The sequence below is a fragment of the Vidua macroura genome, chromosome 1 (genome assembly GCF_024509145.1).
Source record: "Vidua macroura isolate BioBank_ID:100142 chromosome 1, ASM2450914v1, whole genome shotgun sequence".
NCBI classification, from domain to species: domain Eukaryota; kingdom Metazoa; phylum Chordata; class Aves; order Passeriformes; family Viduidae; genus Vidua; species Vidua macroura.
The window spans coordinates 71,514,540-71,540,669 of NC_071571.1; the positions used below are offsets into that span (position 1 = coordinate 71,514,540).

A 26,130-nucleotide genomic window follows, 5' to 3' on the forward strand; every position below is an offset into this window, starting at 1 on the left:
TGCCCTTGAGAGCTTTCACCATTTCGGTCCCCCTCATCTGCACACACTCTCAGTGTGTGATGTTCTTCTTATACTGTGGCACCCAAAACTGCCCCCAGCACTCGAGGTGAGGCTGCCCCGGTGCAGAGCAGGGACAATCCCCTCCCTTGCCTGGCTGGCCATGCTGTGCCTGATGCCCCCCAGGACACCCCAAGCTGACCCTCCTGGCTGCCAGGGCACTGCTGATTCATGTTCAACTTGCCACCCAGCCAAAGCCACAGATTTGTACACATAGCCAGGATTACCCTGTCCCAGGTGCATTTAAAATACTCCAAACGAAAAGCATTTGCTTAAATGCTGTTTATTATGATTAAAGGAGCAAAAGTGTACACCCACAAGACCCATTGTAATACAGGGATAGGATACATGGAGAAAATTTTAATAGCAACCTGCCATGCTTGGTCATGATGATTGACCCAAAAAGGCTTAAGAAGAAATACATGAATATATGAATTATAAGATTCCTATAATGCATCCTTAGAAAGTGAGGAAGAGCCTTGCAGTATCAGGGGTAGAAATAAAAATCAATTGCTTTGTCAGAGTAGGTATGGTTGGTAGTAGTTTAGAGTTTAATTTACGAAATTTTGAGTGACTTATTCCAGAGGAGTCACCACAAAATTTATCTGTAAGAAACCCGGATCAGTTAGAAGACTGCAATTTTTTCCAAAAAAGGTGATGTGGTTTTTCAGTGTGATGATTCAGTACTACTATTATTAAATTGCACCAGGAACATCTCTGTTAATGCTTATGCTTTCTTTGGGTCAGATTTTCATTCTTGCAACTCTTCATCTATGAGTAAATAATAATACTCAGCAGAAAGGAAAGGCAAATGGCCTCTGCTTTCCTGGCAAAATTTCTCTGCCTTAACTTTTTTTTTTTTTCTTTTAATAAAGCATTCTGGTTTTAGAAAATATGGATAAAAGAGAAAGTTTGTGTTTCTTTTTACCCCTGATACTGCAGCACCTTGGGTCTTGCTGTGGGGGATAGAAACTCTTTAAGCTTTCCTCTCTTTAAGGGGAAAAGCATCTGCCAAAGAACAAGATGCTGTCACTTGGGTTGTGCTTGATCAAGAAGAGGAAAGGGTGGTCAGCCCTAATCTCTTCAGAGACACTTGTGTCATCTACCCCAGCTCCTGATGAGCCTGCCACCCTATTGCCTGCTTCATAGATCTCCACAAATGCCTCATGGAATGCTCCAGACACCTTCAGGCTCCCTGCTGAAGAGATGCCAGACAGATTGGCTGATGAACTGAACAGGTCAGTGATACCCAAGGATTTTAAGACAGATGTGAGGTTATATGTTTCCTCAATCTTCATGCGGGGGAGATAAACTTTAATTTTCCTCTCTTCCATCTTACTGGAACTGGTCCACTCCTTGAGATTTTCAAAGGTGATTGCGGTCTCAAGCTGCAAGGAAACAAACAAATTAGATCTCTGGGATGTGAGCAAAACTTCTTTTGTAGCAATGCAGTACCATTTGAGTATTTTTCCTCTTAAACTGACTGCTTTTGTTATGGTGTATTTTCTGGGTTTATATGAATTAATATGTCTAGAAGAGGAAAGTAAACCATGACTCTCTCTTCTCTGTTCTGCTTCCTATTTCTTTAATAAGCTCACTGGCAACTAATAGCCTTGATTAGATAGCTACTCAGCAAATTTCCCAAAGCCTATTTATCTTTTCTTCAGAAATATATTCCAGAAGTCATTCTGTGCTTATGAGCTGTAAGCTCTATCTACATTTAAGACCTCCAAGTAAGGAAGTGTTAATGGTTTTACTAATACCTGAAGTATTAGTAAGCATTAGAGGCATTTGAACACAGCTACATTTCTTCAGTAATAAATGAGCTTTCTTCAGTTAATACTGAAGTAATTTAGCTGTGTCCAAATGATTCTATTTTTATAATTTAGGGTCTTTGAGTTAGTGTGCAATTATTTCAATGAACTTGGATTTATTGCATAACTTTTCCTATTCAAACTGCATTCCTGCTAATGGCTATATTCTTTTCATATCAACAGTAATATGTCATGTATGTTTTACTTTCTGAAATAGCTTTAACCATTCCAGTACTCATATTCAATTTTTAGATAGTTTAATTTTTGAAGGCATGAAGGAAGCATGTTGAAGGCTGTCAAACTATTCAATAATTACAAATACTCAAGCTAAGATGAACTTCCCAGTAAGTTCCTCAGAATGCAGAAATTGAGATAGAAAAGCTTTGGCGCTCAAGCTGCTGGAGTAACAGCTGCTTATCTGAAAAGAATCTGCTCTGCAGTGACAAAAATTTAACCCACTAAAGCAGTTGCTTAGCAATCCATCCTCACACAAACTTTTGCAGGACCACTGAGATAGCTGCGTGCCTCTATGCAACAATCCCATGCTGCCAATATTCAGATCTGTGCTAGGGATGTGCTTTAAGATAACTTTATTGTGAAGAACTTCTTTGGACGTAAAATTTCACTGTGTTTATGGTTTTCTGAAACCAAGCTTCCAGGGCCATACCTGCTCCAGGCCGGAGATGTCATCGGGCAGCATCACCCACAGGCTCAGTCGCCCACTGGCATATGGAAGCTCCAGGATTCTGCATTTCTCAGAAGGGATCTCTGCCACTTTAAATGTACCAACCTGAGACATCATCTGCACAGGTTTGCTTTCTTGCTGCAAAACCAAAGAAAATAATATAGTTTTCAGAAAGATTATTCCTAGAGTGTAGAAATGTGTACTTATGGTTAAAGCTGATAATTGCTCTTTTTCAGGAAGATTGTACAGCAACTTGTCTACTCCCCTCATAAATTCTAGAAGCTGACACCTTTGAAGTGATGTATGCCCACATACCTCAGAAATTCTGAAAGGAACTGTCTGGGTATCTTCTTCCTTAAATGCTTTCTCCCACAATCCCTTGAAGTAGATGGCACTGACCAGGACCATGTCAGTTTGTGAACTCACAGAGCTTGGTTGAAGGATATTTTTGATTGACCCTTTCAAAATGCACAGGAAAAGAGAACATGTATACATCTGTGTATAACACAACTTACTTGGCAATTACAACATTAAATGGAGGGTAAAGAATTTGTGGGAAGGAGAGTGTAGGGCAAGGATATTGCTTTGGTTTTGTAGCTGTTATCTTGTAGCTCCAATGTTGATTTGCTTACTGATGTTGGCAATGGTTGTTGTTTCTCTCCCTATGAAGAATTATAGTGAGAGATAGAAGATCCAGAGTTTTACTTGATACAAAATTAGCATATTTTGTGTCAACAGGAAGAACCATTGGAACCTTGTATCCCAGGATGGTCTCCCAGCCAAACATTTAATACTTTTTGCTTCAAACAAAAGTTGAAACATTGCTGTCAATTTGTCAATGCATAAAAAGCATACTTTAGTGCTGTCCCTTTTATCAGGACTGGAAATATTACATATCCACAAAGCCTCTACAGATAGAGAGAGTCCTCTAACAGGGGTGTGTCTGAGGAAAAAAGAAATTGTTAGATGATAGTTCTGTATCAGGGAACTGATCTATTATCCAAGAGAAGGAGCAGAGGTAGAGGTACTGGTTTTTCATTACCTGACTTAAATGTTCTCACATGTTGTTCAAACAGGGTGGCAGTAGGGAAATACCTATGCTGATATTTAGGTTCGTCTTACCATTTGTCTGACTTTCAACCCAGGAATTTATGAGCTCTCTGGATTTTTCTGCAGCTGTTTGAAAGCTGATAGATTCCAAACCTCCCATATACAGTTCCTTCACACATTGAATGTATTCCTGCAAAGAAAGTGTATGCAATTCAGATCAGAATGCTAAAGCATTTTGCAGATGTAAAACGCAAGAATGAAATTAACAGATATAAACAACCTGCTTATTTAGCCTAATCATTACACCATGAGCTAGTTCATAAGCATCTAAAGATTAGACATGCATTTTTTCAAGCAAGAGTATATGCCCATGTTTTTAAAAAATAATTTTCGGAGCTGAGTTTAATCTAAAATCAACATTAATTTCAGTTAAGTATGGGTTTTTTTTTCTCTTTGCCCACTTTTAAATTGTTTTTTTTGCAATGGTATTCTCCTTGAATTTCAAATTAAATGTTCCTTTCAATGGAAAACCTTGGAATGTTTTTGAGAACCTGAAGTCATTTTTCCAGGTTTGTTTTGCAAGTTGAGAAAAGAGTTGGAGTTATCTCTTGCCAGCAAAAAATTACCTTTATTAGTTACACCTTGACTTGATTGGATCTTTATTGTACTTTGCACAAACATCTTTTAGTCGCATTTTTTTCTCAAGATTTTCAGGGATTAGCTGTGATAGAGAGAATCTTTCCATATGAAAGAAAATTTCTTTAGCAGAACCAAGACTTCTGAGAGTGCTTTTTGCATTACAGAAAGTTACAGTTTTGACATTCAGATCAGATCTTAGAGCAACTCACCGGCAGAATTGGGTATTTCTCTTCAGCATAAAGTCTGCGGGCAATGTTGATCGAATAATTGTCACTTGGTTTGGTGATTTGGGTGAAGATGTCCTTAAGTGAATTGTGGATGCTCACAGATGTGCCACACTGATTGACATGAATACAAATAAAAATACAGATGATGTTACCCTAGTTGTAATGATGAATAGGTATTACATACTATATGAAAGGAGTAGAATAGTTCAGTTGCTTCTGCTTATAAAACTGTTCATCCTATGTTGATGTAGTAATTTTGTAATATACAATATACAATTCAGTGCTTAAAATTATAGTTTTCTACTGTAATTTCATCATACCATTCTGGGGGCGGGGGGTGCTTTTCATTACCTGCTACAGTACTCTAGCTTCAGCAGATCTGTTACCAACCACTCCTGCTTAACCACTAGCTACTTTGCCTAATCATACAAATATCTATAATTTCCCCCTGTTGGCTCAATGTTATGGTGATGGATTTCATTTTATGCTTGCTCTGAGTTCTCTGTTGCCTGCCTTCTCTGTTCATTCTTATGAATGAAGTGTTCCCCCAAAAGTTGGATGAAGATCACTACCTGCACATTGGAGTAGGGTTGGAACTGCTACGAGACTGCTTTATCTGATAGATTTTGCTCCCAAGAGAAACTGACATAGAGAAGGGATTAAATTTTTTCTGTACCTGAGATTCAGTACTCTCTCCAAATCCTGGGATTTTATCAAAGTGGATAGCCTGTAATTAAGAAAAACAGTAGTTGAAATAACTGGTATGACAAGAAAAAAGTTGTGCAACTGAGATTAACACATAATGTTTGAAGCAAACCTATTGACTAACTGAGAATGACTCAAAAAGTGCAATCTATCTGTTCCGTCTCTGAATAGCCATGCATACTGTTGCCTGCTTAGATGATCCTTTTTTCTATTGAGCATCTAGGATTCAGCTCCAGTGTGTGCTACCAACAATGCCAACCGTCTTATAGGTAACAAGCCAGCCACTCTCTGTGAAGATAGTGAGAGCTGTAGGAAACACATGAAACACTTTGCAGTCTATGCATATGTTTTGGTTCTTTCCCTATAGATTTTGTCTCCTTTCCCTATTCCAAAGAAAGGGTCACTAGAATGTGAGAATTCTACTCCTAAACTGTGATAAAATTTAAATCCAATCTCAAATTTTGGGCTGATGCATTTGTTTAACACTGTGGGAGTTTCAGGTGGCCACAGCTTTTGATAACTCTGGATACACATTTTGGTAACTCTGGATCCACATTTTTTTAGCCGCTGAGGGCATTATCATATCTTTAAGGGCTGTGGCTCTGTTGAGCAGCAGGAGGGTTTAAATCCTAAACGTAGTCTCACCTTTTCTATCTGAGCCTTGGTGTTATCTTTTGCACCCATGTAGACCATGGAGAGGGTTGAAATGATGAGCAGAGGGGAGTAGCAGACATTCTCCTGGACACTCTGGCTTCTCAGCTCCCTGAATATGTCACAGCAAACTTCTGTGCTCACTGGACCGATGGAGGCCATTGTGCAGCAGTATTGCCTAGAGCAAAGAGCAGAAGTACAATAACAATGTAATGATGGGAATAGCATACACACACAGCACATGCACTTTAATAGGAATTTTCAGGCTATAAAATATAAACAAGTAATTTGGAAATCATTCTATTCTATGTTAACATGTCTGTTGCTATGCTCACCTCTCATGCATGTTAGAAACTGTTTTCACAAATCTGTTTCCTGCTGCATTTCTATACATTTACCTTTTTTAACAGTTCCTCAGAGATCTGGAATCCGTATGTGATTTCTGTTTACCTTTTCAAAGCACTCAAACATTTGCCTGTACTTATTTTCATTCACTGAAGGCTAAAATTCCTTAGTACTTTGTAGCAGCTTGATGAAAACAAAAAAAATATTATGTCTTTCATATACTTGCCAAACTGGTAATTTAATCACAAATTATATTTCCATTTGGTCTGGGACTGGACAGATATAGGTAAAAGCAGAGACTAGTTATATTTATTTTCTAAAAATAAGTAGGTGTAGTAAAGTATCTATTTGTTGCACAGTACTTACTGTCAGTAGATCTTCAAAGGCCTGTATCTTACTCTTGTTTAAGTAATGGAAGCATGGACAGGCAATATAATTTGTCTAAGGTCACCTAATATAGGAGCAAGACTGATGCGCAAAATTCATGTTTCATTGCATTGTGCTTTCAGATATAGCTTGCTTTGTATAAATATGCTATTTTTTCTCAGACTATAACCTGTCTGAGAAATTAAATTGCTGTTTTTCAAAATCCAGCCCCTTATGTAGGAGCTAAATGCTATGATCTCAAATTTCTCTTTGTAGTGTTAAACTCCACAAAAGTGTTTTGTGGCTGGCCTCTTGGATATACACATACAGACACACACATTTTTCTCTCACTTTCATTTCTGTATACATGTTACCACTTATAAATTATTTTTAAATTGTACATCTGTCCACCCACGTACTTTTTTATGTTGTGTTCACCAACTGTTTTTTTCAGGAATGCAACTCTTAGAGAAATTTCACACTAAAATAAACTTAGCAAATTCACTAAACGCCACAGTTCTGCATTCAGTGCACTCTTTTGAACCAGAGGTCAAGCAAGGAAACTTATTACTTGTCTGTCAAAATCAATCTTAAAAGATATGGAATGGGAAGATAAGATGCTCTGAAATAAAATCATGTTTTGAGCACAAAATAACATTTTAAGCACAGAGAATAACTTCAAAAATCTCCCCAAAACCACAAACATTCAGATTTTACACATAATAAAATAGTGTAGAATGCATATACACTGGTGAGATTTGTAGAGAATATCATGTAAATATTCTGTCCTGAAAAATATCAAACACAAGACAATAACTTCTCTCTTTTTAAGTTTAGTCAGAACCAAGAAATAATGCAATAAGAAGGTAAATTTTCCTGGAGAAATGCTTACCTTCAAGCTTCAGTACCAAAGACAATACAGCTTTCCAGCTGTATGTGGGTATACTGGCTGAGCCCTTGGGAATTTATACAGTCTGAGTTGTGACCCACCCATTGCTGTCCTTCAGAAGTTTGACTTTTGACACCATAAAAATAAATTAATGGTATTAGGTCAGTTTTTTTGTTTCAATGGGTTTGGGTTTGATTGAAGGGAGAACAAATATTAGTATTTTATTCTGTGTAACAGTGCTTTCCACCCGTACGTCAGGACCCTTGGGCTGGAGAAAAGGCTGGGAAATAATGCCTCATTTTCAACGAGATACTGGGATGGCAGAAAAGAACAAAAAAATGTGAAAACCTTAGTGATGTCACACATAATAAGCAGTTATTAGACAATTCATCAATAATTAGTCAATTTGTTATTAAGGTTGTAGTAATAGACCAGAACTCCCTTTCAGGTAGTCCTTTGTGAATGTACAAAATGCAGCCATGCTAGACAGAAGAGATGGAAGGACAGGATTTAGCCTTTTATTCTTCAAAAAAAAAAAAAAAAGGGGAAGTAAAGTAGGGTGCATGTGACAAAACCAATTGAGATTAAAGTCAAAAACAGGAACATTTACTTTGAGAAGATGGAATATTTATAAAAGATCTTTCTATGAATGTGGTTTTATAGCAAAGTATTTTATTCTCAGGGGTTAACAGCAAGACATCACTCTAGACAAAGTAAAAAATAGTCAGTTCTAAATGTATTTGTGTATGCACTTGCCTTGTATCTCTCAGATCTTCCATGAGTAACTTAATGGCCTGACAGATGATGAAGGAACTGTGAAATCCAGCTAGAGCTTTCATGGTCTGTGGGACAATCATAATATATAATAGCAAATATATTTCATTTATAAAAGCTATTGTTCTGTATTGAAATAATAGAATGGACAAACAGTTAAGAAACCATTCTGACCTCTGCAAAGCACTGTGTGATTTCCAAAAGCTGGAGGAGAATGGGGGGAAGACAGGAGAGGGATCTCAAAGTCTGTACAACATAATTCTTTAGAACATATGGGACATAACTGTGATCTCTGTTCAGCAGAGTAGTCTCCTGTACTGCTGTCAAAAGTTTAGGCAGTGCAGTGTTCTTTGTCTCAGTCTGCTTCCTCTTGTGAAAATAAATGTGCCGTATAAATCTACAATCCCCTTGATGAGTCGTTGTCTGTCAGCGTGTAGGTCAGAAGGGGAGAGGAGGTGGTAACACAGACATCAGGAGAGGCAGAAGTGCTTTCTGGTGCTAAGTAGCCAGAAGAAAATCTGACATATGATTAAATAGCAGGAGGTGTGCCTGGACGCCAAATCACAGAGCATGTATCACACGTTGCTTTCCTTTTAAGCTTTGGGCCCACAAATTAATGATTATTAGTTATCCTTCTAAGATGATGATGAAAAAGCTGAAGTGAACATGCCAATGTGGGCATATGCCAGCTATGCTGAACTAGGAGGAGCTGTGGACTCCCTCGAGGGTCTTGGATAGACCAGAGAGTTCAGCAATCACCAAATGTATGAAATTTAACAAAAGCAAATGCAAGATTCTCCATCTGTAATGGGTGATCCTCATTGCAAGTACAGACTGGGGGATGAGAGGTTAAAAACAGTCCTGCATAAAGATATCTGTGGGTTTGGGTTGATGGCAAGTTGAATATGAGTCAACAGTGTGTCCTGGTAGCCAAAAGGACCAACCACATACTGGGGTGCATCAGGTTCAGCATCACCAGCTGGTTGAGGGAGGTGATTGACCCTGCCAAAGGCAGGGGACATCTTTAATGTCCCTTGAAACCCAAACTATTCTCTGATTCTATGATTTTCCCACTCTACTCTGCGCTGATGTGGCCTCACCTCGAGTCCTGTGCAGCTTTGAGCACCTTAATGTAAGAAGGACATCACACTATAAGAGAGTGTACAGAGAAGAGTGACAAAGATGGTGAAAGGCCTTGAGGACAAGAAGAGAAGGTTGAGGGGTGACCTCATCTCAGCCCACAACTTCCTCAATGGGTGCAGTGGAGTAGCAGGTGTTGCTCTCCTCTCTCTGGTGAGCTGTGATGGGCCACAAGGAAATGGAATGAAGCTGCATCAAGGGAAGCTCAGATTGGACACTGAGTAAAGGTTGTTCATCCAGAGAGTGGTCAGTCACACCCTGAAACAAGCTCCCCAGGGAAGTGGTCACAGCACCCAGTGTGTCAGAGTTCAGGGAGTATCTGGACAATGCTCTTAGTCACATGGTTTATTTGTAGGTAGTCTTGCAAGGATCAGAGACCTGAACTCAATGATCCTCATAGTTACCTTCCAATTTGACATACTTCATGATTCTTCAAACCTGTGTGTCTTCACTTAATAAGCTGTTTTCTCACATTGTTTATAGTGCACCCCAGATTTATGCCACTATTTTCACTCCTAATCTTTTTTTTATTCAGGGCCACTTTATGTCCACAAGGGCTTAGTTCTACTACCACCACACTGGTCTCTAATTGCTGCATGTGAGAGTTGGTCAGTGTATTTAACTTAGTGAAATCTGCCTTTCAAATGTCCATCAAGACTCTCTGCTAAATAACCATGATTCCCATTCCCTTAGTCTGGTTGATCATACATGAATTACAGAAGTGTCCAGACCTGTATCACAAGTCCAGCTCATCTCATATGGCCTGAATTTTAGGACCTACAAACATATTCAGGAAGAAGCTGCACTTTTGTTAGTGGTCTTTTTTTTTTTCCACACTATCACACTGCAGGAATAGAATAAAAATTATCACAGTGATTTTTTTAATCTGGTGAGTTTGACTTCTGTGTAATGTCCTGGTTCCAGATCTTCAGAACAGCTTTGTATGCATTTGATGTGGAGCTTTGTTCCATGAGTTATACAAAAATCACGTTTTGTCTCCAAGAATTGGAGTTTCATGTTCAGAACACACACACAATAAGCAAATACATGGAGGATAATAAGCTCTGCTGTGATAAGGTTTGATAAAAGCAGGCTGTGCTCTTTATGAGGGATCTGGTCTGGTTTTCTGTGCTCAGACTGGGAGTTAATGCAAGGCCAGTTTTAAGTGACAGAATATACCCATGAGCAAATGAAGAACAGGATCAGAGCAGATTAACAGCATAGCATCAACCCAAAAAGTCTTTTACAGTCTGCTTGACATGAGGTCTAAAGTAAGCAAACCTTCCTGCACTTAGAAGACTACTTGGGAGAGCTGGCAATGGATTGTCCTGCCCAGCACAGCTGTGCAAGCAGTACAAACAGTTCAGTCACACATCCTTGTTTGACAATGTTTGTCCCAAGAAAGAGGTCAGCTAAGGCTTGGTTGCCCTTTCCTCTGCCAGGCATTTCATTGTGGAGCTGTCCCTAAACCAACAGACTCTTGAGCACCTGAGCTTTCAACAACTGACAGTGTAAAACATACTTCTTATCCAAAAGGATATGAAGTCCAGGTCAGCTCACAGAACAAAGCCTCTCATCCAATCACAAAAACCTACTCAGAACTCGGGATTCTGTCCTTGATCGTGCTCTTTTGCCAATAGAAAGCAGTATATTAATTGTTTTGTGTTTGTCTTCATTCCACATTGTGACTCTAGAAGCTGGCTTTCAGTCAGGGACAGAGGCAATCAGTCACAGAGAGATTTACTGATTGCAGCTGACTGTCTAACTTGTTACCATTGCACACCTAGGTTCTGCAGCTATCATTGATGGTTTCTCTCTTCATTGTTCTGTGGTTCTGTTTTTTCCCCAGTACAAAGCAAATGAAGTATCCAGTCAAGCTCCTTCAGACAGGTGCCCATAGCCCACCTGGCACCTTTCTGCAACAGCTCTATGCCATTGGAGATGTGCACTGTTGCCTGCAGTGCTGCCTTGATCTCTCACAGACAGTGATAGGGCATTTGTCATTGCTCTTAATTGTCATTGCAATATCCTGTATGACATCTTACATCCCTTTATTCATTTGAAACTGACACAGGCTTAGACTTCATTGTACAGATGATGATTTCTTACTGCTCCCCCTGACATAGGTTGATGTGACCTTCATGGCATAATTTTCAATGATCACATCCCACAGGCCAGCAATGGGTTGGATGGGAGACTTTGACTCAGAACTTGAAAAACATCCTCACTGTGCTTAAATGAGTTTTAGACTCACATACATGCAAAGCCTTTGCCTTGCTTCCATACATGCCACATATCTTTCTGTGGAAGCAAAGTGTGTCTGATGATAAAGGTGCCTTCATTCTGTCCAAGGTCAAATGCAAAAAGCAAGTGTACAAGAGTTGAAAGCAAAGAGAGTCCACCAGGCAGGAGTGTAGAAGCTTTCACCATGCATGCAGGGATGGAATCTGAAAAGTAAAAATTGTGCTGGAGGGAAAACTGACAAGGGATGTGAAGGACACTAAGAAAAGGTTTTTTAGGTACAAAAGCAAAATGAAGACTAAAGAAAAGTCTGGATGGTTGGAGAAGGTTCCTAATGGTTTGAAAAATTGACTAATTTTCAGAAAGGAAAAGGAGGAGAATTGAGGAGATTACAGGTCTCTGCAGTCACTGAAAAGGTGTAGTGCACTCCTGCAAAGCACTGAGGATTAGTAGTCATTATGATCTGTGTCAAAAAAGACACAGTCTTTAAGATATTGCTTAAAATACCATTTATTGCAGCTAACATTGAAAAGAAAAAGAGGATAATATAGATATTTTTTTATTGTCATTCACTACAACTACCTGAAAGGAGGTTGTAGCCAGGTGAGGGTCAGCCTCTTCTTCCAGGTAACTAGCAATAGGACAAGAGGACATAGTCTTAAGCTCCACCAGGGGAGATTTAGGTTGGACATTAGGAAGAAATACTTCACAGAAAAGGTGATTGGGCATTGGAATGAGCTGCCCAGGGAGGTGGTGGAACCACTATCTCTGGAGGAGTTTAAGAAAAGACTGGATGTGGCACTCAGTGCCATGGTCTAGTTGACATGGTGGTCTTAGGTCATAGGTTGGACTTGATCATCTCAAAGGTCTTTTCCAACCTAGTTGACTCTGTGAGATCCCCTTAGCTGCAGGGAACTCCAAGCTGTGTAGCATTGGAAAGATCACCAGTCAAGGAATGGCATGCAGTGCAAGTTCCATCCACAGAAATAGGTGTTCACTGACACTTTGGTCTTTAGAGCTCTTGCAGGAATTTTTAAAGAAGAAAACAAAGTATTTCTTCTGGAAAACAGAAGGATGTTCACATGAAAAGTTGCTGCTTCACTTTATGATAAATGCAAGGAGGCAGGGGGTACAGTCACTCTTGCCAAGTGGGAGCTACCTACAGGTTCCTCCCTTCTGACTTGCACACAAAGTTCATGCTGCAGCCCAGGGCGATGTACAGGACAGCACAGGATGGGGAGCCAACCTCCACGCTCGGCAAGCTCAGGCCTGTGCTTTCTCCTGTCAAATACTATGTGGGTCACTAACGCCCTGGTGTACAATTGTATTCGAGCTCAAATCCCTGCAGAAGGCTTCCAGGCAAAGCCTCCTGGGAACATTCTGAGACACGTGAAGGAATAAAAGATGATGGGGAAAACCAGCACAGATTTACCAAGAACAAATCCTTCCTGACGAACATCATTGGCATCTAGGATGGGACAGCTTGTTGTATAAACAAAGGGAGAGCAGAGGACATTGTACACCTGACTTGAGTAAGGCCTTCAGGATGATCTCCCATAATATCCTTGTAGTCACATTGGAGAGCTATAGCCTGAGTAAGCAGGCAATATTTTGGGTGGAAAGCTGTCTGTACTGAGAGAAGCAGCCGGAGCAGGGCTGCTCCATGTGAACTGGGCCAAGAGTCAGCCCCCAGGGAGGGCAGCGCCCTCACCATTGGGTGCCACACCACAATATGTGACCACAGAGAAGCAGAACCAAATGTCAGTGACAGGGTCCATCAACATCCATGGACACAGCAAGAGGAGAACCAGGGCCATGTTCCATTTCCAGAGCCTAGGGTTAGGTAGCAACGAGAGCTGGTTGCTGCCTGTGGAATGGGAGGCTCGCTGACCAGGGCCCAGGCCCATAGCACCTGAGCAAGGGAAACAGGACAGACCCTGAAAGGGTGACAGGTCCAACCAAGCCTTCAGCACATGAGGCAATATAGGTGACAGGGCATGTCCAAAGCCAAGCTGGGAAGTCTCTCCACAAGTGAGGGCTGCAATCAGATCCAGTGACTATGAGGCAGGTCAGTAGTGACAGAGTAAGGCTCAAGTTCAAGCCAGGAAATGAGTGCACAAGTTGTTCTCAAGCAGGCCATGGCCAAGCAGGGCAGGACTGAGGGGAACAGGAGAGCAGCCCCTGATGTGGTGTCACTGGGGTAGGGGGCTGATGGCCCAGGGTGGGGATAGCATGGGATCCTGGGCTTTGGGCAGGTGGGAGAGGAAGATCAAGGCCACTGAGGGCTTCTAGTGCAGTCTCCCCTCTGAGGACAGCATGCCCTTGCTCCTTTCGGAGACCTGCTCTCAGGAGGGACTCACTTCAGAGTGACTCAGTGGGGTGTTAGGGAGCTGTTTCAGGGGATGCAGAGATGGCACAAGGGCAGTGGATAGGAAATGGACATAGCACGAGAGGTCAAGAACTGAGTGAGATGGTCAGGACACCCCAACAGGCCCCAGAGGCTGGCCAGGAACAGACCAGGAAGGATGGTCTGGCTGGATGGAAGAGAATTCACTCAGGAGCCTGGCTGTGGGTAATGAGTGAGTGCTTTGTGGAGATCAAGAATGTTGTAAGGACAAGGCTCTGTGTGACTGGAGACTCAGGCTGCTCGGTGCTTGGCAGAGGGCTCAGGCAGGACTGAGCTCACTGTCAGGGAGCAGCAAGAGCCAGCTTTTCCCAAAGAGAAACAAACCAGGAGGCAAGGGGGATGCCACAGCTGGAGCCTCATCAGCCAGGGCTCAGCAGCTGAGCAGAGCAGGCCTGGAGGCCACGGGCACTCCAGATCCTAAGGCAACGTCATGGCTATGAGGCAGGTGCAAAGACAACATTGACCACAAAGTCAATTCACACAGCAGAGGTAAGTCCAGGTCCAGTGATCACAAGCCAAGGCCAAGGTCACATTAGGAGTCCTTGGCCAGGAATGGGCACAGCTGTGTTTGAGCTGGAGAGTGATACACTACTGATGTAATTCAGACGGGAACTGAAAGTCCAGCACATAGCTTAGAGCTCCTAGGGTCACAGGTGTGGGAGAGGCTCCAGGTATGGCTGAGTAGGACTATTACAAATTCATTAGTGCACTCTGTCATACCTTTATGAGCAAAAGAGATGGGCCTGGGCCTCAAGGCTTTGAGGTCTGTCAGGAGGTAGAACTGGAGACAGGAACCTGCAGTGTACTTCAGTGCTATGTCTAGGCTGAAGCAAGTTTCTGTTGTGGGCAACAGCTTTGATTTGGGGAATTTCACTTAATTTCTTGCTGATTAAGATTAAATTTTTTTTGTTTATTCAGGAGCTGACAAAATCAATGTAATAAATTCTGAAATAAACAGACCTTTCATCCTGCTTCCCCACATTTCACTTCAATACAAAAAGTCTCCTCTTATGCTTACTAGTTTCAGCTTCCTTGTTACATGCAGTGCTCATCAGTCCCTTTGGTGAAGCAGCAAGCAATGGAAGAAGTTGTGATTGGTGTATAACTGTTTCTATCTGCCAGATGCTGCTGCTCACATTTATCCTGTGCTCTAGTGTGCTTCAGGAGCAGCAGTTCCACAGGGATGTCCTTGCTGCAGCATCAGTGACCAGCAGGCTGCAGTTCCTCTGGAGTGTCACTGCCCTGGCATGAGCTGCCTGTGGCTGCAATGCCCCAGGGGTGACTCCCAAGTGTATGCCTTCAGCTGTGCTCTTTATAACTCTTTATAACTCTTTATAACATCCCCTTCTTATTAACATCCCCATGTCTTCTCTCTTTTGTTTCTCCAAGCACATCTGTCACATGTCTCTGTCCACTCTTTCTTAATTACACTCGAGCAGAGGTGCTGTATGCGCTCCTCTGGCCAGAGATTTGGCATACAGTGAGTTCTCTTTATTCATTACAGGGTCTGCTGCAACTGGCCAAGGACAGTTCGTGTCCTCCTCTCTCAAATGGTGCCAGCACCCAATACAGGCTCCAGACCCATGTGCAGAGGGTGTTGGGGAAATCTGCTGAAGTTGGTTGTGCTCTCAGGGTCCTAACACTGGCTGTTGTCAGTCCTGGAACTTAAATAGCTGGTGGCATTTTCTATATATTTATTACCTCTCAAACAATTTGTCTTCAATGGTTTTGTCCAGTTTCCCTTTAAAATCATGTGAAATTTTATCATCTTCCACATTCTTTGACCATTAATTCCATCATTCAGCTGTTTGTTGTCAGCTACCTCTATGTTCTGGGTTTTTTAAACTGCTTTCTGCTAACCTCTTTTAACGCCATTAAGTTCCTGTGTCAGAAGATATACCAAATAGCCAACCTCTGTCACTGCCTCCATAACACTCAGGACTTCGGAAATCTCTGCTCTTGAGATCATCCCTCTCCTAAGAGTTTGACTGCGTGGGCTCAGGGATGGGAGCAAAGCAGCTCCCAAGCCTTGAATCAAGGCACTGTTTGTGGCAGAGCTGTGAGATGCCTCCATGGGGGTCTACATCCCCCTCACTCAAGAGAAGAATTTAAGTGGAGTCTCTTGACTGGCCCTTGCTTGTTTGCATGCCTTTGCCTGGCCATGAACCTCAGCAAGATGGACACTGCAAGTGTTCATTTTGGACACTAGTAAGAAAATTATTAAAGTGCATTTTATTGGAAATGACATGAGAGGGGGAAAGGAGAGAGCATAGACAATTTCATGTCCCTTCCAGTGGTCAGATCCCGAAGCGGTGCAGCATTGGATGGATCTTTATTCAGGCAACAGGACACTGTGCATATCCCACACATGCAGAGGTTCAGTGGTAGTGTGATCTTTACACATTTATAGGTATGTTCTGTTTATCATTTCTACTGATGAATGAAAGTATACAGAATAATGCTTCTTCACTTCAAGATAAAGACAAGGATACGCCAGCAGCATCATCACGGGGTGCCACTTCGTGACCATCTGTGAGGTTCTCCATTATGATTAGCAGATGAAGTTTAGCCCACAGCCATATGATATGTTCAGCACTGTGTAGTCCCAGACACTAAGCAGTATGTGCAGCATAACTTAACACAAAACTGCCCACATTGATCAGCCTGATCAGACCCATTTTTATGTGGTCACTAACTCTTCAATGTACAATAGTGTTCTGGTTAGGAGCACTACAGACCCTGATTTGTGGGTATAACCTGCAGGCTTGATATTTGACCTACCTCATCACCACAGGTTTGTTTGGCAATCACTGGACTGTAGCAGTAGTGTAGGGAACTGCAGCATTTAATATCTTATGGGGAAAGCACCTGCCCTTCTGGTCTTGTTGTCACCTCCTGCTGTGTATCCCCTCTCCTTGCCAAGCTGCCCCACCCTTGCTGCTTTTTGACAATTCCCTCTCTGCTGTCCCTTTTCCCTGTTGATAAATCTTAGCTCACTAGCCACAGGAAACAGAAAGCCCTGCTCTGTGGCAAAGCCTTTCCAGCAGACATGTAGCTTTCAGTTTGATTCAGCATGCTGCGCTTTCTCAAATACCATTTGGGAGCCCAGGACAGCTCTGCCCTGGAGCCAAGGGGGTTCTCTGCACTTCCTCTAGTGACTATGGTTACAGCATAATGCCTGCTGAATCTTGTGCCTTCAGCCATGGATTTGGTTTGCTTAGGAGACAGCAGGCCACTCTCACAAGTAATTTATGCAGAGGTATGTGGAATGGTCTCAGAAATTTACATTCCCCAAAGGGCAGGGAAGATATGTCACCTCCAGCCCTTCCCCAAATGACATAAGAAGGAAAGGCACACTTAGTTCACACAGCATTTCAAATGCTGTCCTGTGTGGGTCTGTTTTTGTTCCACAGACCCCTGGCAGTACAGTAAATCCAGAACAACACGGCACATGTGAAAATGGAGTGTAGTGAATGGACATATGGCAGTTCATTGACATACCAGCTTCAATGATGCTGCCAGGGAGCAACAAGGGCTGCAGGACTTTGTGGGAGCTGGGATTCGTGTTATTAAACTCTTAGCAGACTTCAGAGCCAGGAAAGAGCAGGCAGAGTTTGCTCTCCTCGTGGCTGCTCTTCCCTTATCCCTTTGTAACACCCTCAATGCTGATCTTTTTGGAATTGCTTTCCATGGGAGCTGCAGCAGCCACACTGACCATGGCAGAGCCTTTGCAGCAGGTCCTGCCAGCCCAGACCAGCACTGCGCAAGCACAGTAGTGGGCCCAGCCATTGATAGAGGGGTATGGATCTTATTCAACCTTGCTGAATTTGCACTTCTACCTCTCCTTTTAGCCTCTTTAAAGGATGGTTTCTCTTTCATAAACAAAACAGCTACATCCATTCTACAGTGTTTTACCATGATATTTTTTCCAGGACATTTTAAACTAGACATTTTAAAATACCTCTGATCTTTCACCAAATAATATTTCTGTCTTTTTCTTCAAAAATTACTGGGTTTCAAGCCCAGTGCCACTAGTTTACATTTTCAGTATATTGATCATAATAATTTGCTTGAAAAAAAATAAGAATGGAATTGGAACCTACGTTAAGTTCCCAGACCTCGTTTTCAATTGATGTCTGTCTCTCTATCAGCAGACTTGAGACATCATTTTGTGTCCCTAGTGACACCTAATGGCCCAATGTAAAATGAGTCAAATAGTTCTGTTTCACAGTGAGGATATTAAGTGGACCTCTCTCATATGTAGTTTTAGGATATAATTTACCATTTCATTCATCTTCATTTCATTACCATTGATTTTCTCCATTTCTCTTCTTTAAAATAATCATCAAGCAAAGGAACAATTAAACAAGAGAATAGGTTTTTTTTATATTCATGTTCTATAATTCAATAAATATTAATTTTATTTTCATTAGACCTAGAAAGTGCAGAGTATCAGATATGCTTGTTTCAGTTTAATAACAGATCTATAATTGTTTATAAACTTTCACTCTCTGCTTCTTAGAACAGTATTTTATAAATCCCACCCTTTTCTTTTTTCCTTTAGTTGTAGCAAAACTCTCTTGGCTTCCTTAGGTTTTAAGGGAAGCAGAACATAATATACATAGTAATCCTTGAAATAGCATAAATAAGAACAAGTTTTTACTTTAATACCTCTGTTAACCGTGTCTAATCCCTTATAACTGTCCTGGGAAAACCAGTATTTGCAGTGCTTCCATAGACTTCATAGCAGCCAAGATACATTTCCCTGTAGTCAGCATCAGCATTTCAATTTATGTTTAATACTCACTTCGAAAATGTTTGAGACAGCTCCAAATATTGCCAAGTGTCTCCCTTTTCTAAGCACTTTTAAAGTATTGTGATTTGCAGTTCTGCACGTGTATGCCAGCAGAAGGAATATTGCTTAAGTCAGTGATTAACACTAACATTAAAGTCTTTCAATTGGATAAACTGCAACTTGAAGAGCCTTCCCCCTAAAGACTCTTGAAATAGGAAATAATTTCTCTAGGGGATTATGCTATAAAAGGCAGTAACAAAGATTTTCTCGCATGGTTCTTTTGGGTATTAGACAGCTGAAGCAGGAGGAAAAATAGCAATCCACCTTTCCTCATGTTTTTGAAGTTGTATCTCTTAGGCATCACCTCAATGTATTTCCTAAGGACAATTAGAGGAAATCTTTTAAAACTATCTGGAAATACAATAGCAGATTAAAAAAACTGAGTTATTTGTTACGTCATAGGGAGATGAGTGCAAGGTAAAAATAGGAGCTGTAAGGCTTACTTTACTTAAATTCAGAATTTTAGGGAAAAAAATGTTAAGCTCTTGAATGACTTCATATATGGATACATTCTGGTTTTGAAAATAGTATCTAAATCCTAGTCTAAATGTATTCTGTCAATAACCATGACCCACTATATCATATATTTTGATTGTGTGGTTTAGTAACACAGAACAGGTAGAGACATGTTAGATTGCAATGCTTTTATTAGAATAAATAGAAGGACCAACAATTGATATTCACAAAATCAATGACATATCACAGGAATGAAGATGGAAAATTGTATCAGTCAGGAAGGTGTTGTGTTTGGATATGATGATTTAAAAAGAAATGGTAAACCTTCTGTATGCCCCCTCAGAACAACACCTTAGCCTTACAGTATGTGCAGCACAAAGAAGCACAAATGCATTACTCAAAGAAGAATGATTTGCTGAAATTAAGAATTCCATCTGCAAGTTGACCAGGCATCAGTTCAAGTATGGTTGCCCAACAAGTTTAACAGAGAGGAACAGGATTATTCTAAAAGCTGTGTTTATTTCAGAGAATTCCCGTAGAAAAACCAGACTCTCAATATCAGTGTCAGAATTTCTCACAAGAATCAAAACACTGGTCCTGAATCTCAAGTTATTCAATCACAGTGGAAAATACTTCTAAGCTACCTCTTGAAGTTCTCATTTAGTCCTGGATATAAGTCTTAAGTACAACTTGTGTAAGCAGAAATATCTGCACCCAAAGATCTGAAAAGTCACAGACTTCTTCAGGAATATCTCCCTAGATATTAATGGCTTTCCACTTAGAGATAGTGAAGAGATGAGATTATACTACAATACTAGAGTAAAGGTGGTCTGTTTCTTAGGGGTAGGCAAGCATTATTTCCAGCCCTTTTTCTCCTTAGGGAGAACAATATCTACCAAAGAGAAGGATCATGTCACTTGGATTGTGTTTGATCAAGAAAAGGAATGGGTGGTCAGCCCTGAACTCTTCAAACTCAGAGGAATGTTGGATGTCCTCAGTCACAACCTCTGAGCCACCGGCCTCAGTGCCCTCTTCAGTGACTTCCATGTATGCCTCATGCATGGCCTCAGATACCCTCAGGCTCTCTGCTGAAGAGATGCCAGAGAGGTTGGCTGAGGGGCTGAACACCTCAGTCATACCCAAGGATGTCAGGACAGATGTGAGGTTATATTTCTCCTCAATCTTCATGCGTGGGAGGTACACTTTTACTCTCTTCTTTTCCATCACCTTGGGACTGGTCCATTCCATGAGTTTTTCATAGCTGATTTTGTTCTCAAGCTGCAAAGAGAAGCAGGGAATGAAATGTCTGAGACAAAAGTTCAAGGGCCTTAAAAGCTGTGGTTTTACCACCTGTTACTGGCTTTTTCCATTTACTTTAGGCACACAAAAAACCGATACTTGTTCTTAAATGCATTTTTTTATCCTGTGTGCTTCCTCCTGACTATGGAGCCTATATCATCTGTCTGTCTTGAAGAAGTTCCTCAAACCTTTTTCACCTGAAAATTTCTTCATCAGATCAAGTCTTTTTTCTAAAAGTACAGTTTTTGAAAACATCAAATCAAATTTCCTCTAAGACTGCTCCTCTTGGAAGATATTTTATTGATCCCTTTCTACAACTTTATTCCTTTCTACTGTTACTTTTATCATTTTCCTTTTAGTTAGTTCTTGGAATGCTTTCTTCCTCACTTTCATTTTTTATTTCTCCTAGGATAAAATTTTCTTCTTTAGCAAACATTTGAAATCACTCACAGTGACAAAAATCCTGCTACCTTGCCTGCCTCTGATACCTGATCGAGATTGGTGCACATAGCAACATCCTCTTCTGCAGGGCTGCAGCAGCACTACACTGCTTTACCTTCATTCTGTAAAACTGAGCTCAGGACTCTCCTAAGAGGCTCTGCCTGAGCATCTGGGCAGATTTTGTGCTCCCCTGCCTGCCCTGCACAGCCGTGGGGGGGGGCAGCTGCAACATCACTGGGCAGCAAAAGCTCTGACAGCAGCCAAGCCCCACTGAAGGTCATAACTCTTCTGCTTGCCCTGCCAGGGCTGTACCTGTGCCAGGCCAGAGATGTCATCAGGCAGCAGCACCAACAGGCTCAGCTCTCCACTGGCGTACGGAAGCTCCAGGACCTTAATTTTGTCTTCAGCCACTCTTGCCACTCTGAAGGTGCTGTTCTGACACATCATTTGCACGGGTCTGCTCTCTTGCTGCAAAAACAAAAATGTGAGATGATGCGATGTGGGAGCAATCTTTTTCTTTGGTCAGACAAATGTACAAGGCCTTTGAAGGGACAGGACTCAATCTTCAGTCATGCTGACTTTGGAGAGGAACTGTGTCTCCATTTTCCTCTCTTGCCTGCTGGTGTGCCTTGGAAGCATGGTCAGACCCAAATCTTGCGAGCACTACTTGGCTTTAGGTCCACTCACTGGCAATGATGGACTCAGATAAATCACTCAACCTGTGACAGGTATTTGTGGCACCCAGACTCCTGGCTGTGTGAGCCAACAGCTGCCCTGGTCAGAGGTGTGTCCCTGCCCTCCTACCTCGGTCACATTGAAAGGCTCTTCCCGAGTGTGCTCTTCTTTAAATGCAGTTTTCCATATCCCTTTGAAGTAAATGACATTCACAAAGACCAGCGCAGTATTGAGATCAACAGAGTCTGACCCAAGGAAGTCTTGGATCCGTCCTTTAAGAAAGAGACAGGACAGAGAGAGGTAAGATACAGCTCCTCTGGTGCGCACAAATCTCTGTGATTGGGTGAGGGTGGGGGTTCCTGGTTTGTGGAGTTTAATTTTCATAGTAATAAGCAACCTGCACTTGCTTGACCCACCTTTTCTAGAGGTTATGAGGAGAGGAAGACAAGGATATAGTTTATGGTGGGTGAGGGAAAATTCCTGCTATCCATTTTTCAGCCCTTACCATTTGTCTCTTTCTCCACCCAGGAATTGATGAGCTGTCTTGCTTCCTCTGCAGCTGTTTTGAAGTCAACTTCTTCCAGCTCTGCTTTGTAGAATTTTTTTGCACACCTTACGTATTCCTATAAGCAGAAGGGTTACAGTTGTCAGACTGATGAGAACTTGGAATTATATGGATGTGAAGACTGTGAAATAAAGCAGAATGGTTTAAGGAACAGTGAATGTTTACTCCTGGGTTTTAACATCAGGCACTGAATATGTCAGTCACATCTGTCTTCCTGTAACTGAATCTTAAAGCTGTACAAGACTGCTTCGCATATATAGGTCTGGCACTTTTTGATGAGACAGGGTTCCAAGTTAAAATTTTTATATATTCCCTTTGTTTTGCCAAAATAGTTTCAGTTTAGCAAACATTTCCAAGGGCAGAAAATGTTTGTTTTCTTGTCTTTGTGTTCACTCTTTAGGGTTTTGAATATCGTGTTCTCACATTCTTAGATTTCAAAAGCAAGGCTTCCTTTCACTAGGAAAACTGACAATTTCATTTTCACTATTTCAAGTAATAAAGTTTATTTAATTTCCCTTAAAAATTACATTTTTCATTACAATATTAATAATTAAATAAATAAATATTAAATAAATAATTACATTTTTCTAGTAAATTAACAGCAATCTTGATTGCTCCCTGTGATTTGTAATTTAAGCATATTTTATGCCATTATATCTTTTGCCTTCATCTAACAGGCACAGAAAAGTCCAAACTCATTCTGTACCAGTTCCCCTCATGGCTCACAAGCACCTCTTCATCAACACAGAGTGGGCTACTGTTGGTGGTGCATCTCTAGGGCAGAGTCACAGGGGATTTACAGGAAATCTCATGGAAGTCAGTTCACAGTATAACTCACCTGAAGAATAGGGTATGTTTTTTCAATATAGAGTCTGTCAGCAATCCTGAGTGAGTAAGTAGCATTTTGCCTGCTGATGTCTGAGAGGAGATCCTTGAATGATTTGTGGATGTACTCAGCAGTGCCACACTGAGGTGATGACATGAAAAAAGAAGATAGATTGCATAAGGAAATAAGATCCTAAAGTCTCGTCCCTTTCAGTTAAGAGTGATGCTACAGGGCAGTCTTCCCCCACAGACTGTCACCCTTAGGACAGCTAGTGCTGTGGTGGTGGTGCATTGAACAGGCAAGTTCATCCTCGTCAAGACAAGTCCCCTGAAATGTGCTTTATAAAAGATGCAGTTGAGTTCCTGCCACTGAGACTTCTGGGCTCTTCTCTGCTCAGCATCTTCCTGCCCAGCTGAAAATCGAACTGCTGTACCCTGGCTCTAGGTACTGAGCCCTCTTCACTCATCCCCCAGCAGCCTGGGAAGACACCCTGGTGCCCAAAGCATTCTCCCCACATGATTACTGTTCTGGTACAAGATAAGCAACCTGCTGTCTTTCTATGTTTGTTTAAAAATAGGTGAATCACACCCTCCTTCCCTCCCTCCACAGATCCGCTTGGTTTGAGGCCATTACTGTAGTTTTTGTCAGGGTCTGAAACTGCCAGGAGGAGAGGCAGAATAGTTCTACTTTTGTTCTGAGGAGAAAATAAGACAGAAAGGAAGATTAAGTTATTTCTCTACCTGGGAGTCAGAAATGTCTCCATCTCCTGTAACATTATCAAAGTGAAGAACCTGCAAGAGAAAATACCAGTGGTAGAAATGAGAAACATGACCAAAAACAATGTGAATTTGAGATTGACACGTGTTGCTTGTGTAAAAAAAACCTGTTGGCTCAGAAAAAAAAAAATATGCTGAGAAAATAGATTAACTAAAAATTCACAGGTAAGCTTGCAACTGGTCTATGCCCTCTGTGACCTTCTTGGAAACTGTAAATACTATTCTTTGCTTAGATTATATTTTTTTCTAGTGAATATCTAGAAATCAATTGAATTACATATTACACGTTGCTAAAAGTAGTCTGTCTTCCGGTCTTTCTGGGATTTATCTTTTATATATTAAAAAAGAAAATCTGATTACGCTATTTGGAACTTGTCAGAATTTAAAAATCATAAAATTGCCCAACTGATAATCTATTTTGCTATTGTCCCTGAGATTTTTTTAAATGTTTAAGTCAACTGCCTGTTATATTGAAAATATACACCGTTTTTATTAGTATTTTCTATATGTAACTCTTGATTCAGTTCTCCATATTGTGACTTTGGCTTAGTTCTTGTGCATTGAAACAGGTGGGAACCTCGTCAGTGCATATTTTTCAGGGATGTTATTTAGAAGGAACAAGTAGCACAAGTAGAGGTCACTTTACACCCATGTAAGTAACTTACCTTTTCCATCTGAGATTGAGTCTTACCCCTTGCTCCCATATACACCAGAGCCAGGGTTGACAGCATGCTCAGGGAGGAAAAGAGCACGTTGTCATTGCTGCGGTGGAATTTCACCTCTTTGAATACATCAAAACAAAATTCTGCATTTGCTGCGCTGATGGAGCCCATTGTGAAATCCCTGTTGTCTGATGGAAACAGAAAGAGTCTGACTTACTGTGGTGAAATAGGTCAATTGTAATGCAAAAAATTCAGTGTACGTGAACCCTAAACTTAGTGCACAGGGTTTTTTCAGCAAACAGAATCCAGTGGTGTGGATTTAAAAGGCAGATATGCTTTTGGATTCATGAGCAATCAAAGTGCTGGACATCTGCCAGCTGTGCATAGGCTGGTGAAAGAAGAAAACACAGACTAGACACACAGACAGTGTGCAGCTGCTAGAGAACAAAATCCAGGGTACTCTGCCATATGTATCACGGTCCCTTATGGAATCAATATCTTCATGTGACAGTCATCTCCTCATGTGAGATAATTTGAACAACAATGCATCTAACTGTTCCCCTGATAGAATGGATGTTCATTTTCTCTCTAAATTGAACTGATTGTATAGGTGATATAAGGTAGATTTTTTATTATTTACCTATTCTGCCTACTATTATATTTTAGGCTTTAAGCTCTGTCTTTGTTCCCGGTGAAAAAACAGATTCATGAAGCAAATGCTTGGGGGGGTTCATTGTCATTTATCTTTGAAAATGTAACTATTAAAGATAACACAGAACTGTAGAATGATGGGATCATTTGAACATTCTGCACTCCTTGATTTCATTCAGAGAATATCTTACATAACCCCTGGAATTTAAACAAATTCAATTTTGTCTTTTAATAGTAAATGAAATATTAAAGCAATAGAGGAAGAAGAAAGAAAGTCTGTTGTAATTTATCACCAGCTTTTCAGTGTGGAAGAGTTAGTAAACAAAACTGTAGTTCATAAATACAAACACTTTGACTTTATGCATGGCAGACTGTGAAACAGCAAAAGAACACAGACAATGCTCAGAAGGTAGGTAAGGTTTCTGCAGAAGGCATCCTGTGATAATTAGTTTCTTCAACTGATATTGAAGGCCACAAACATAAGGTTACATCAATATAAGTATTTTAAAAGACAATTGTTTTTATCTTACTGATTAGAACTTAAATCATAATTGAAAGACATTTTCCTTACCTTATCAGATTCACCAGGGAATGGTATAGCACAGCTTCTCAGCTGTACTTGGGGCAGACTTGACAAACCCCTTGAAATATATCTTGTGTTATTTTGTGACACGCCCCTCCTGCCTGTTCTGTGTTTACCCAATAACGTGATGGATGGAGCTCAATGTCAGACATGCACTTTTACTTGGAATAAGTCCATTCCTTGAACCAAAAAGAAAAAGAAAAAAGAAAAAAGCCTGAATGAAAGGATTTTAACTTAAAGTTTCCAAAAAGGAAGGTTTATTCATCATAGCACGTGAAACCTTGCAGACGAGACAGGACAACATTAAAATGACTGAAGCAAAAATAATGATAAGAGCTATTAATTGGAACT

General features: G+C 41.0%; 2 protein-coding genes and 1 long non-coding RNA gene across 3 annotated transcripts; 1 reads left to right on the plus strand and 2 right to left on the minus strand.

Annotated features, from left to right (window-relative positions):
• Positions 1 to 363: 363 nt before the first annotated feature.
• Positions 364 to 6,151, minus strand: LOC128806289 (ovalbumin-like). Its single transcript, XM_053975722.1, has 7 exons — positions 5,823 to 6,151; positions 5,149 to 5,199; positions 4,455 to 4,583; positions 3,679 to 3,796; positions 2,872 to 3,014; positions 2,539 to 2,694; positions 364 to 1,445 (listed from the first exon to the last, which is right to left on the minus strand). Exons 1-7 carry the CDS (start codon positions 6,069 to 6,071, stop codon positions 1,050 to 1,052), a joined length of 1,242 nt encoding a protein of 413 aa, XP_053831697.1. The 5' UTR covers positions 6,072 to 6,151; the 3' UTR covers positions 364 to 1,049.
• A 7,322-nt stretch (positions 6,152 to 13,473) lies between these two features.
• Positions 13,474 to 22,432, plus strand: LOC128806308 (uncharacterized). The gene is made up of 3 exons (XR_008436778.1): positions 13,474 to 13,651; positions 21,896 to 22,016; positions 22,245 to 22,432. It is a non-coding gene; the product is annotated as an uncharacterized LOC128806308 (long non-coding RNA).
• Positions 19,475 to 25,471, minus strand: LOC128806297 (ovalbumin-related protein Y-like). Its single transcript, XM_053975733.1, has 7 exons — positions 24,549 to 25,471; positions 23,848 to 23,898; positions 23,120 to 23,248; positions 22,222 to 22,339; positions 21,846 to 21,988; positions 21,354 to 21,509; positions 19,475 to 20,579 (listed from the first exon to the last, which is right to left on the minus strand). The coding sequence occupies exons 1-7, from the start codon at positions 24,714 to 24,716 to the stop codon at positions 20,178 to 20,180; spliced, it is 1,167 nt and encodes a 388-aa protein (XP_053831708.1). The 5' UTR covers positions 24,717 to 25,471; the 3' UTR covers positions 19,475 to 20,177.
• Positions 25,472 to 26,130: the final 659 nt, after the last annotated feature.